The sequence below is a fragment of the Zerene cesonia genome, chromosome 3, assembly GCF_012273895.1.
Source record: "Zerene cesonia ecotype Mississippi chromosome 3, Zerene_cesonia_1.1, whole genome shotgun sequence".
Classification (NCBI taxonomy): Eukaryota; Metazoa; Arthropoda; class Insecta; order Lepidoptera; family Pieridae; genus Zerene; species Zerene cesonia.
In genome coordinates this window covers 811,601-824,682 of record NC_052104.1, presented here as the reverse complement: position 1 = coordinate 824,682, position 13,082 = coordinate 811,601, and the positions used below count along the sequence as shown (strand labels likewise).

The window sequence follows — 13,082 nt, the reverse complement described above, 5'->3', positions numbered from 1 at the left end:
ATAGTATGAATTCTTTCATACTTTACATTGCCAAAATAATTTCTAAATTAAAGAATAAAACATACTAGTTGCAGTTTCACCCACGTAAGTCTGTATCCCGTATGAATATGGGGAAAAAAAATTACCTATGTGTTATTTCAGTTGTCCAGCTATAGACGTACCAAATTTTATTGCAATTGGTTTTGAAAATTTTGCGTGAAATATTAACAAACATATACATACATCCATCCTCACAAACTTTCGCATTTATAATATTAATAGGACATTCGATATGATAATCTCCTTTTGTAATAGTAACATAAGATACATACATTACTATTTTAACCAACTCTACCAGTTACCAGCTTTATTTTAGCAGTTATTTTAAACCTTTGACTTGTAAATGTGACTGCAGAGTGCCCGAAGCGGTTTTAGTTAACTCGCATATTGCGTTTTTCTTTTAAGTTTGACAGTGTGACTTTTAATTTTAACACGTTTCTTTATTTGTTTTTTTAATTTTATATCAATATCGGTAAGTTGTAGGACAAAAATCGATTGAATCTTTCAATTTTAAATATGCTGATTTTGAAACGAATCCATTGAATTATTTATTGTTTATTCAAATTAATTTAAGGGGCAGCTTCGAATTCTTTAAAAAAATCCAAATTATACTCTATAGCATGATCTATTCGCTTGTAAAAGTTTCGTCAAAACCAGTCCAAATAAAGCAATTTGGCGGAACATAATATAGAATACCATATTTTTGAAAGTACAAAAAAGAAACCTTAAATTTTATGTCATATTACAAATATTATTAAGATTGAAAATTCTTTGCTTGGATTTTTTCAATTTAGTACTTACATTTAGTTCGCTCGCCTCTCATTTCTTCTTCATCAAAGCTGATGTCCTTTATTGACTAAAAGCTTTCTCTCTTTGATAGTGCCACAGTCTAACAATCTATACGATCGTTCGACGAATACGTTTAGACAGGTGAATTCTGCGGGGGGAAAAGGCCGGGGCATATTCCATGTTTTAGCAGCTCGGGACCATTATTTAGGGGCTGTTATGCGCATGTTTTAATCTTTGAAGGTAATTTATATATTACTAGCGGTCCGCCCCGGCTTTGCCCGTGGTACATATATAGGCTATAGCCTACCTCAATACCCTAGCACGGAAAGAATATTTTAAATTGGACCAGTAGTTCCTGAGATTAGTGCGTTCAAACACACAAACAAACTCTTCAGTTTTATCATATTAGTATTATATAGATTACCTACAAGTTTATGATAAAAACTGATATGTCATAACGTTGCATAATAGCATCCTTCTTGTATAAAATATTGCACATCGACATATCGTATTAATAAGGATATGTACTTTTTTACAATTACTATAATATACCGTGATATTTTCCAGATGTTTCCGACGTTTTATACGAGCTCTAAGGCGTTTTACTACTGTATGTTTCTCTTTATACTGTGATAGTACCATTCGTATTCCAATAATTTAAAATTTCTAAAATTACAATTTTTGACAATAAGATGACGCAGTTCTTACTGTCATAAAATTGTTAAATGTTAAAACTTTAATTACTCCGGAGAGCATATTGTATGGTAAACGTTGCTTTAAGTATTCGAATTTTCGTATTAATATGAAACGTGTATGAATATATATCGAATGTATAAAATTCTCGTGTCACAGTTTTCGTTGCCATACTCCTCCGAAACAGCTTGACCGATTTTGATGAAATTTTTTGTGCTTATCCAGTATCTATGAGAATCGGCCAACATCTATTTTTCATACCCCTAAATGATAAGAGTAAGGCAGAACATCGGTTGCCGGGTTTAGCTAGTAGATATATAAAAATTTTATTTTATTCTGTTTAAATTTACCCTGTCATGATAATTAAAAAATCGCTTTTAAAATCCATTAAAATGTCTTCAACTTCTTAACATACCTATATCGGTTTACGTATTATTGTTATATATTAATAGTTGATCATATCTCGATAGAATATTACTGAAAGTTTCAACATACAGAAGTAGACCTTACACCACCCAATTGTTTGATCGCATTATAATCATATCCATCTTAATTCTGTCAAAGAACCTCATTAAATTTGTAGGCGCGTTTCCTCAAATTTTGTATCACACGGCCAATAAGGTAGTTAGATTAAGCGAATTACTTCCCACACTTTCCCGAAAGTAATAATGCTATCTACTGAAATTGTAATCCTTAAATTTTGATGAATATATTTGTGATTCTTTCGCCCAGAAATAGCTAACCGGGGTTGAATGTTCAGTACAGAGGTAGATCTTAGACTGGACATAGGCATCTTTATCTAGGTACTTATGCTAGTGAAACTAGGCTTCAGGAGCTGTAATGTTAAAAAAGTGTTTGTAATATGTAAACATTTAGCATTCAGTTCAATTTTATGCTAATTAGAATATGTTACTATTTAAGACATCAGGCATTTGCCATTAACTTTCTTCGTACACTGTTTACCGGACCGAAATTTTTAAAAACTATCTTGTAATCTTATATCGGTATTGGTGAAGCGTTAATGTATTTGTATCTAACAGATAATATTAAGCCTGACATGATTTTTATGGTTTATTTTTGCTAAAAGTTAGAATTGTTCTATTGTAATCTAGCTACTTCGATGCTTTTTTAGAAGACCTTTTATTTCCTTTTGTGACCTTTACAGTTATAAACCTATAGTACTTGTCCTTATTCCTAGGTATTGGCGGTCTCCGCGCAACGGAGCTGCGAATATCGCCGCCGGTGGTCCAGCGCGGCTCTGACGTCACGCTTGCCTGTAACTACGAGCTGACTGACGCCCCTCTGTACTCCGTCAAGTGGTACAGAGGGCGACACGAGTTCTACAGATATTCGCCCACTGAAACGCCGGCCACTAAGATCTTCCCTTTCGCTGGGATTAATGTGGATGTAAGTTTGTCTATTATTGTTTGTAAAAGGTTTAAGGTGTGTAGGTTGTGGTTATTGTTTCCTTTAATTATGATAACTTAATATATATAAATTGTGTGTCACGTTATTTGTCCGCGATGGACCTTAAAACTGTTCAACCGATTTTAATCAAATTTGTACACCATGTGCAGTTTGATCCGACTTAAAATATAGGCCAGTTCTTAGATAAATAGCACTAACTACAAAGGACAGGCGAATTGAAAACCTCCTTCTTTTATTGAAGTGGTTAATGAAACTGCAAAACCATTGTATGTTTATAAATGAGTTTGTAGTATTGATAAAGAATACAGACTACTACTACAAGATGTAATATTAATATCTCATAAATATTATGTTACTGAATCCTTCAAGAACAAGTCTGTTTCAAAATTAGCTATTTCTTCTAATATTTCTTAAGGTTGCTTTACAGCTTAATAAGATACGCTTGAAATCATAAAAAATTAAACCCGCCTTATTAAATAATTCTCGGATAGCGTAAACGTCTATGTTAATATTAAAAGAAAAAGAAATCCGTAGTGAAATTAAGTTTCAAAGGCGACCTGAATCGGGGCCTCCATAAACGAGTTGCGACACTTTCAGAATATAAACTTATAATCTTAGTCTCTTATTTTTTCCTGTAAGACATTTTCCATTTACTTTTTATCCCGACTTCGAACGCGGATTAACAGAGACTCATCTCTTGTGTATTTTAGTGCTTATGTGTAAGGTTAGATCTTTAGTAATTTAGATGAAAACTGCATTCAATATCGAAGTTTTTAGGTTATATTTGAACAAACAGTTAACACTTTTGTATTAGCTGAAGTTGCTCTAGTCAAGAACCTTTTAGTTTTCATTAAAAGTTTATTCGTAGAAGAAAAGTGACAATTACGTTATTAATGGTCCATCAGGTGTAATACTATTCTTACTAGTAATATTATAAATGCGAAAATTTGTAAGGATGTGTGTGTGTTTGTTGCTCTTTTACGAAAAACTACTGAACCGTTACGTTACGTAGATAGCTGGACAACTGGTATAACATATAGGCAACTTTTTATCCCGATATACCTGCGGGATACGGACTTACGCAGGTAAAACCGCGGGGCGCACTAGTAGTTAATACTTACCACTCATCATATCTGAAATGTATAAAAATAAACAATTTTATCTTGGATTTGAGACGCCAAAACGGTCCTTAGCAAATTATATGCTCTTGAAATTATGTCACCATTGAAAATTGACGCTCCTAGCTTCAGTGGATAATGGAATCCGTGAGATTAAACGTCACCAAGGCGTCGTGAATTAATTATAGCTTAAAATTATACTAAAATATTATCATGATATAAAAATTGTACATTTTTTTCTATTCTATCAGAAGACACTAGGTACTGTGGTGATTTTTACAGTCTATAGATATTGGGGTCAATGGATAAGAATCTAAAGAGAAAAAAAAGAACGTACGAGTTTTGTAATTCATACTACTTTTCGATGTAAATAAAAATATTACAGATACATTATACTATTTGCCGTAGATAGAGTGATTCAAGAGGAAGATTTACATGTATATATCATGTATTATTGCACCAGTGCGAAGCCGGGGCTACTTAACCATAATACCAGAATAAAGAAGCAAAGAATTTAATAATCAAACACACCCATATTGGCATTAGCAAGATGACCCATACCAAAAGATTATAAATAAAATATCCACACAATTCACCCGTAAATTGCGTTTCACTTGACATTCCAGGCCCAAAATTTGGATCCCTAGAGATCAGGTTCACCGGCCTCTAGATATTTCCAGATGCTTCAGATATACGAATAGAACGTATATTTGATGTTTGCGATCTTCACATACACATTTCTAGAACTTATCTTGTATTTGTGAGAAACGATTTACTAGTCCTGTTTGTTGGAGCGTGGGTTTATTGTCAATAGGTTGTATATTATCAGAGATTATAGCCTCAGGTTTAAATTTTGATATCGTTTTGATATAAATTCTTATTTGAAAATAAATTTGGATTATATTTTTGAAACGGTTTAGAAATCAATAATTGCTGATGAATGATTCTAGAAACAAAATCTTCAGAGTAGAGGTAACGGTAAACTGTTGAGTTTTTATCAAATTAAATTTATAAAAGATATACATATTTCTCAAAAGTTATTAAAAAGGTCCTACATTCCATAAAAATTTATCACCAAACAATTACGTGGATAAATTTATAATTTTCGTTCAGACTAAATAACTTATAAAAAAGATACTCAAAATAAAAGTCGAAAGAGACGTAAACGAGAATAGAAAAAATTTACGAAAGAGATGCTTCAAATTGATTCGTATGGATGAAAATTGTATAGTAAGTTAATTTGATTCCTTTATCAGAAATCAATTCCGTCACGATATTAAAATATTCAGAACTCGCTAAAATCATGAACAAATTAAAATCAGAAAACAAATGTAACTTGAATATCTCTCACGTTATAAACAATATTTATTTACGCTTCCCTTTTGGATTAATTAAATTCCTAGACCAGCCCTCGGCTGTGGTACAAAGCATAAGCGTGGGTGCTATGTTATTTAATGGTTTTTTACAATTTTTTTTGTTAGAATTGGCAGGCACGTTGGGTCGCTTGAAGCAATCACATAAGCATTTGCAAATTTGTCCGTGTTTATGAGATAAGGAAATACGTGAAAGATTGACGATGGGAAAAATTGACTGAAAACTTATTCACACGCTACTGTTTCACGCCTTCACCGTTGCGAGCGAGGCCAAATCGTGTCGAATCCGACTCGATTACCAGTTATTGAAAATATTTGATAATGTATTTTATATTTTGTCATCTTTTTATAATTGGTTACTTACGTGGATAAATAACGAGACATTAAGATATCTGATGTTACGCCTAAGTTGTAGCATGTTTTTTTAAAGATGAGGTGCAAGCTTATAAAACTGCTAATTTAAACTGCTTGCGTGAAAATGAATTAGAAAATTGATGTTGACAGCGTTGCGTATTAACTCAATAATTGAGGTAATCTATACTAATATTATAAAGCTGAAGAGTTTGTTTGTTTGTTTGTTTGAACGCCAACCAATCTCAGGAACTACGGGTCCGATTTGAAAGATGTCAGTGTTGGATAGCTCATTTATTGAGGAAGGCTATAGCCTTCCTCAATAATAGGCTATATATGTATCACGGACGAAGCCGGTGCGGGCCGCTAGTGCATAATATAAAAAAACTCTTCTACAAGTAAACATAACGCAAAAATGCATAGATTACTATAACATACGACTCCTTATGACAATTCCCAATCCCCACATCGTCTCGCAAACACCAAGCTCTCCGCAAAGCCTCTCTGCCCCAACGTTTTCGTAATATCCCATAATACACTGTAATTGTTATCTTTAAGCTCCATTGTTGCACTGACATTTAGGATAACACAATTAATTGAAATTCCGTTTTCTTAATACATGATACTGTTGGGACTGACTCAATTTGCAAATGGACAAGTGATTGAGGGCTTCAGAGGAAATGCTTCAATTATTTGGTTTTCATTAACAACTTCGCTTATTGTGACGTTCATCCCGGTTTTTATGGTCTGAATCGCAATCGTGTTACTGATATTTTATTGCAAGGAATTGATTCTTTCGCCAGGAAGATTACCGGAAAAATATCTCTTTGTATTAAATTTTTGTAATAGTTGTGATTCAGAAGCAATTACCATTTTCTGTATTTCGCATTGAGATATGTGATTTAAGCTTTCTCTAAGTTCTTAAGGTAACTACATAAATAGAATTATAATACTTATGCCTCTGATACCTTGAACAAGTTGCCATTTTTGTATCATAATTATATTTGCTTAGAATAAATTTTGTCCATCTTACTTCAGAATATTATCAACTATATCTAGAGAACTTCATTCATTACATGATAGAATAAACAGGCTATTTCCTATCCAATTAAAACCTTACAGACATTGCGTGCGCTCTAAGAAACTATAGATCAAAGGAATCTCACCAGTCTAAGACATCGCGTGCTCTTCCCATCGTCTATTCCAGAATTTTTTATAACGACGCTCAACACAGATGTTCATAAATTCAACCCTTTATCTACCTCTTATTTCACAGTCACGATAATAATACGATGGGTCATTTTGCTCCCCCTTTGTATTGTACAGCTGAGCTTGAACGGGTTAAGCTGGTATACAACGGGACGGTAAAATGTGGCCTGCAATCCATTGGACTCAAGGTTTTCCTTTTGTTTCGCGGCGGGGAAAATGATTGAATGGCCGAGTACAAAAATACGTTTCGTGTTATATTCTACGTAGTTACAGTTTTCTTATCGTCGGATTACATTTGTTCCGAGATCTTGTGGACGTGTTTATTGTTGATGTTGCTAATGAAACTATAATCTTTATCTTATAAATTGGATACCTTTATATTTTAGTATGGTTCTTTCTTTCGTTCTTTCATTCCAATGTTTTTATATCTCTGCAAACGTAGTATTATTATTTCAAGAATATTCCAAGATGTTAATACCATAGTGTTCAATAAAAAAAATACTTAATATATAATAACTATAATAATATATAATACTTAATAACTATAATCGTTGTCAAAATGACAACGATGACTGTTAATGTAGGTAATCTTTAGCTAATCTTTGCATTCAGTTAAATAATACCACATTATTTGCATGTTAAAGACCGTGAAATCTAGACTAATCTGCTTCAGTTTGTCGAATAACCTTCAACAGCAGGAAATTTATATTGAATGTCCAACTAAAGGGAATCGGAGACTCAATATTGCAGATAATAGATGATACTTGCTATGAATTTGTATGTATATACTTCATAGCAAGTAACATCTATTACGATCCACCTATAGTTCTACAGTTACCAGCGCCTAGGATCGTTATTTATTAAGTGTTGTTTCATGATCTCTTACAACCGATCGTAAAATACACTGGAATATGATAGCGTATACCTTGAATATGAATCAGTAATGAATGATGCCTATTGTCGAAGTTTTCAATCAGCTATTAGGCCTTTATTGCTTCTCGTAATGGTCAGGATCAAATTGAAATTGCTGAATCGCCATTTTTATACAACTCTGGTTTGGGGTCGGCTATTGGAGCTTTTTATTGGAAATACAGATTGTCAAAAATAATCGGGGTATTAGGTACTTGTTATTGTGACTGCGCAAAATGGTTATTTCTTAAATTGCGCGTGTTACATATATAAATACGATTTTTACGTCACCAATACAAATAATCTGAAGTTTATAGATTTTATTATTGGATTTATATACATGTATGATGGTTGGATGTTAATTACTTTCGTGTTTTATTAGTATTTCTAATTTGTATTCTCTTATTTATTTATGTATATCACATACTATGCAAATATAATGAGATAGCGTTGTACGTTCTTAGAATAAGTCATTACTGTTCTTTGAAATGCGTGATGTTCTAATAGTAATAAAGTATGTAAACGAAATATAAAAAAAGTGAAGTCCCGTGTCCCCTAGTGTGATATGGGGCAGATGATGTACATCTGTTTCACTGATCGATTTTCTTTACCGGCAAATAGGTGATCATCCTTCTGTGTCCTGCCAGACCAAGAAATTTTTTTTGTGCGCCCCACCGGGAATTGAACCTAGGACCCCTCGGTTCTACGCTCACGCGTGAACCACTGTACCAAGGAGGCGGTCAAACGAAATATAATTTATATAAAATCCACAATTTTATATGTATCTACTCGTGTATCTATAATACTAAAAATACTTAATTTCATTAAATACACTCGAACATGCACCCGTTCCTTTTCCTCACCCGTCCCAGTCCATTCCTTCTTTCCAGTTGTTAATCCGTTCCTTTTTCTCTTACCCCAAAAAGCTGGCAGCGCATTCGCAGATGCACTACCTTTGCGAATGTTCATTGACGGTGGTGATCGCTTACCATCAGGCGAACCACCAGCTCAGTTGCCCGCTTTGACATGAAGAATAAAATCATGTCTCAATGCTTTCTAGTGCCAAAGCATAAACAACTGAATCTGGTCATAATGTGTCTTTTCTTATTTTATTAATACCCAAATTGTAGCAAAATGTCAGAAATGCAATGTACCGTATTATTTACCTCTAGACGAGGTAATTCTTCAATACACCAACTATCTAGACTAATAAATATATTGTCCACAGTTAGCCAGATCGAATCAGAGTCAAGTGGTACTAACGAGGGTTAGCTTCGGGCTCTCTGGTAACTTCAGTTGTGAGGTCACAGCCGATGCGCCTTCCTTCGCCACGTCTATTGTTTCTAACACTATGGATGTTGTTGGTGAGTACAATTGATCTTTATGATCATGCACATAAGACATATATTGGTTTGATTTGTTTTATGGAATTTTACGGACGCGTAACCCTATCTATGTATCTTTGACAATTGCTAGTCACAAAGCCAAGTTCGTAGTATATGTATGAAAGGTATTTTATATTTCGATTCCTGTTCGGAATATTGACAGATTCAGTATCTAGTACATTCTGGAACTAGTTACTGTCGTTTGCACACATCGAAACTTATGACCTTTCTATCACACTTATAACTGGGAAAGCTTTAATATTTCCCGCATAGTTTCCTACAGAATATTTAAATATAATCTGATAAAAATTGTAAGGTCCTATGGTAGCTTAGATTATCTTTTTTATTGATAATCCTTTTGAGATACTCCTTGGTTAATTTTGGATAAAATGGAATGATAAATTTCATAGAAATTCAGCATTTGCTTATTCAACAAAGAATTCAAGTCAATATTGTATCTTTAGAATTCTATGTTTTCTATTCTATGTAAAGATTATACAATTAATTACATAATAATCCTTTTCATATGCTTCACTGAGTCCGTTTTCCAGTTCTGCCACCCTCATCACCGATGGTCCACACGAGCCAGCACTACTACATGCCGGGAGACGTGCTTCGAGCAAACTGTACGTCTGGTCCAAGTCGTCCACCATCAGAGCTCACTTTCTTCATAAATGACATTCCTGTGAGTTAATAATTTAAATTTACTATAAGTCTTCGAATTATTTTTACTAAATTACCGTGGTCAAAAGAATTTATTAGAATATGATTCCTTAACCAAAGGTTGTCTAGTAGACATCACCGTAGACGATAAGATCGCCTTCAGTACCATTTGTGTCTTGTCATGTGTGTTTGTAATGTATTCTTTGGTACCATAAGGAGCCTAAAGCCTCTAACCTAACTATCTCGAAGATACCAAAATCATACCTTAATTACCCCGTTGCGACGCGAACGCGAAGCGAAGTACAAACCAACAAATAAAAATACTTTCGGATGAATAATATTGGTAATGATTTGAAAAAAATAAATGAAATAAACTCAACTAACTCGCACGGAGCCGGGACAAACGGCTTATCAAATAATTAAAATGGGGCAAACTAACATAAATATAAATGGTTATAAAGCTGATGACTTTTTTGTTATACTTCAAGAGCCTCCTATTAGCTTATCTAACTAAAAATATTGTACACTTAACATCTCTTAGTTTTCAAGTACGATCGAGATTATATGTAAGAGGTCTTAAGTCTGCTGGCTGAAAAGTAATATGTAATGTCACTAGGCATTTCAAATATTCTTACTAATTTCACGTTATACAAAAATAAAATAAATATTTTGCTTTGCTTTAAAAATAACCGCCAAACACTTATGTGTCTCTCTCTGTATTGTGTTGTTTATCAATAAATCTTAAAAAACTATTCTGCAATAAAACGTTTCTCACTTTTTCTTAACATAAACAACGTCGAAACTCCGAGATAAATAAATTAGTTTTTGGACGATAATAAATTGGTTCGACTTATAACTGTTCCTAGATTTCTAACTCCAAATATCTCGATAGAAGAATCAAAATTCAAAACTTTCAGCGCTTAACTTATTTATTAGGTGAATTTACGATCCGAAAACAGACTTGTTTGCTGAGCTATCTGTCGCATTTGAAACTAGATTTAATCTGTGGTTTAACTTTGTATCTGTATACAAAACAACACAATATTATGAAGACTATATCTTTTGCCGACTTTCACAAAATAAGCATTATTATCATCCATCACTTTCTTATTCTTAAAATAGTTAACCATCTATTTATAAGCTTTGGGACTATCTTAATCACATCATCCACAAGAGCATTTTTTTTTTAATTTAGTCACAACTACTACAGAGTTTCTTAGCGGCTCTTCTCTGTAGAAGCTGCCTTCCGAACCGGTGGTAAATGTTATAACTCATATGACGAATGATATCATGAATTGTAATATGACGATTCAAAACTGCTTGCATAGGAAGTCTAATAGAATAAATAAATATTTAAGTTTGAGTTTGAGCTTGAAACACATACAAAAAAACAAATACAGAGAAGTGAACATTTTTCTGCACAAAATGGAGGACTTATCGTTTGATACGATTTTTTCCTCTTGTCTCCTTGCAATATAAACTGGATGAATCAATCCTTTGCATTTTGCTTTGAAAGTCTCGTTACCAAACAAATATACATTATTCTGTCTTAAACGTAAACTTACAAAGAAACTTAATCCCAAATGGTATTTCTATTCAAGAATAATGATTTCATAGACCGATTCAAATAGAGTTAAAAATTGCGCATAAATTGACAAATTCAAATGTATATAATAATGTTTTTGCCCTTTTACAAGAGAAGAAAATTGGGCGTTCAGTACGTACTTATTAAGATGGTTTTTTCCATTCTTTCGCGAATCATTCACCCCACACTTTTGACCACAGTACATAGCTGCTCAGTAACTGTTATTCCTTTATTTTCTCAAAGCAATTCCATATTTCATTAACCGAGAGCATAAACGTTACGAGGTGCTGAAAAACTTTAAACTCCCCAACTACTGTGGCACGTAATTACTTCGCGCTATAACAGTTTCCGTGTGAAAATTAATAGTAAATTAGTAAAAGAAGCTGTACAAAGTGAAAAGGGGTAATTACGAAGCGTTTGGATAAACGCTTATATTAAATACCTGCTAGTTTTTGCAAGTATCACGTGGTGGCAACGAGCAGTCATAAATTTTCGCAAATTATTGTAATGAATTGGGTGGATGACTTTAATAGCGGTTTATAGTGTTGTATATACAAATAGTAGGATTTTTTATCACAATCTACTCCCTGGTATCCATTAACGGTATATAGTTAAATAGATTAGTATCATATCATGATTGTGCTGACAGTGATTATTGTACTTAGTAATTTATTGTTATAATGCCATTTCAATGTATGAAAAGTTCAAAATATAATTAAAATACAATATTTCTTATGACGTTTTACTATTTGGGGCTAGGTGATATTTCGTTTTACCAATCACTGCTAAGTATAAATCAAACTCGCTTCCTGCTATTTGTATGTTCCTATATAAAATATTATTTAAAATAAAATAGGTTCGGAACTCAATTCAATAAGGAAAATATGTTTAAAATAGCGTTTTCAGTAAACACTACTTATCATTCCGCTTCCCAAATGAAAGCGGTATAAAAATACGGAATAATTTTATATCATTTCTCCAATATTACGAATTGTATAGTATATACCATATGATTGTTTGTGTCAGGTTTGGCTTCATATCCTCAGTTATTGGTTATATAATATATTTATGTCAGTATTTTTATTCCAATCTTTATTATCACATCATCTATATTTGTTAACACTCTTTTATTAGTTTCACTTGTATGTTTGTATGTAAAGAACTCTCCTAGAATCGAATTTGACCCACTTGAAACGGACAAATTTAATTCAAACTGTACCTATACTTATAAAAGATCGGTGACAATAAAATAATTTCATGAGTTCATCTTATTATCCTGATTAGGATCGCCAGTATTAAATAATTTCCTTGCATATTTATGCTCCGTACCGTCCGGTCAGTTGAGATGATTTAGTTGATTCTGTCTTAAAATAAATTATTTTATCTTAGATTTTCTTTCTTTCTTTCTTGTATCGATTGAACCCGAAAAGAGCCATAATTGGCTTGTTAATTATATATTTCATACACGTGTTACAAAATTAATGTCGACAGAAAAAGATGGAGGAATATAACATATCATTCCGTATCCGTTATGTTTATT

General features: G+C 32.9%; 1 protein-coding gene across 2 annotated transcripts in view; it reads left to right on the top strand.

The window, feature by feature from the left end:
- Nucleotides 1-13,082, top strand: part of LOC119839479 — a 62,293-nt gene that overhangs the window by 44,175 nt on the left and 5,036 nt on the right. For both annotated transcript variants that reach the window (XM_038365759.1, XM_038365760.1), the window contains exons 4-6: nt 2,720-2,928; nt 9,138-9,273; nt 9,846-9,979. In XM_038365759.1, the coding sequence (XP_038221687.1) occupies nt 2,720-2,928; nt 9,138-9,273; nt 9,846-9,979 (479 nt within the window). The remainder of the gene's footprint in view (nt 1-2,719; nt 2,929-9,137; nt 9,274-9,845; nt 9,980-13,082) is intronic.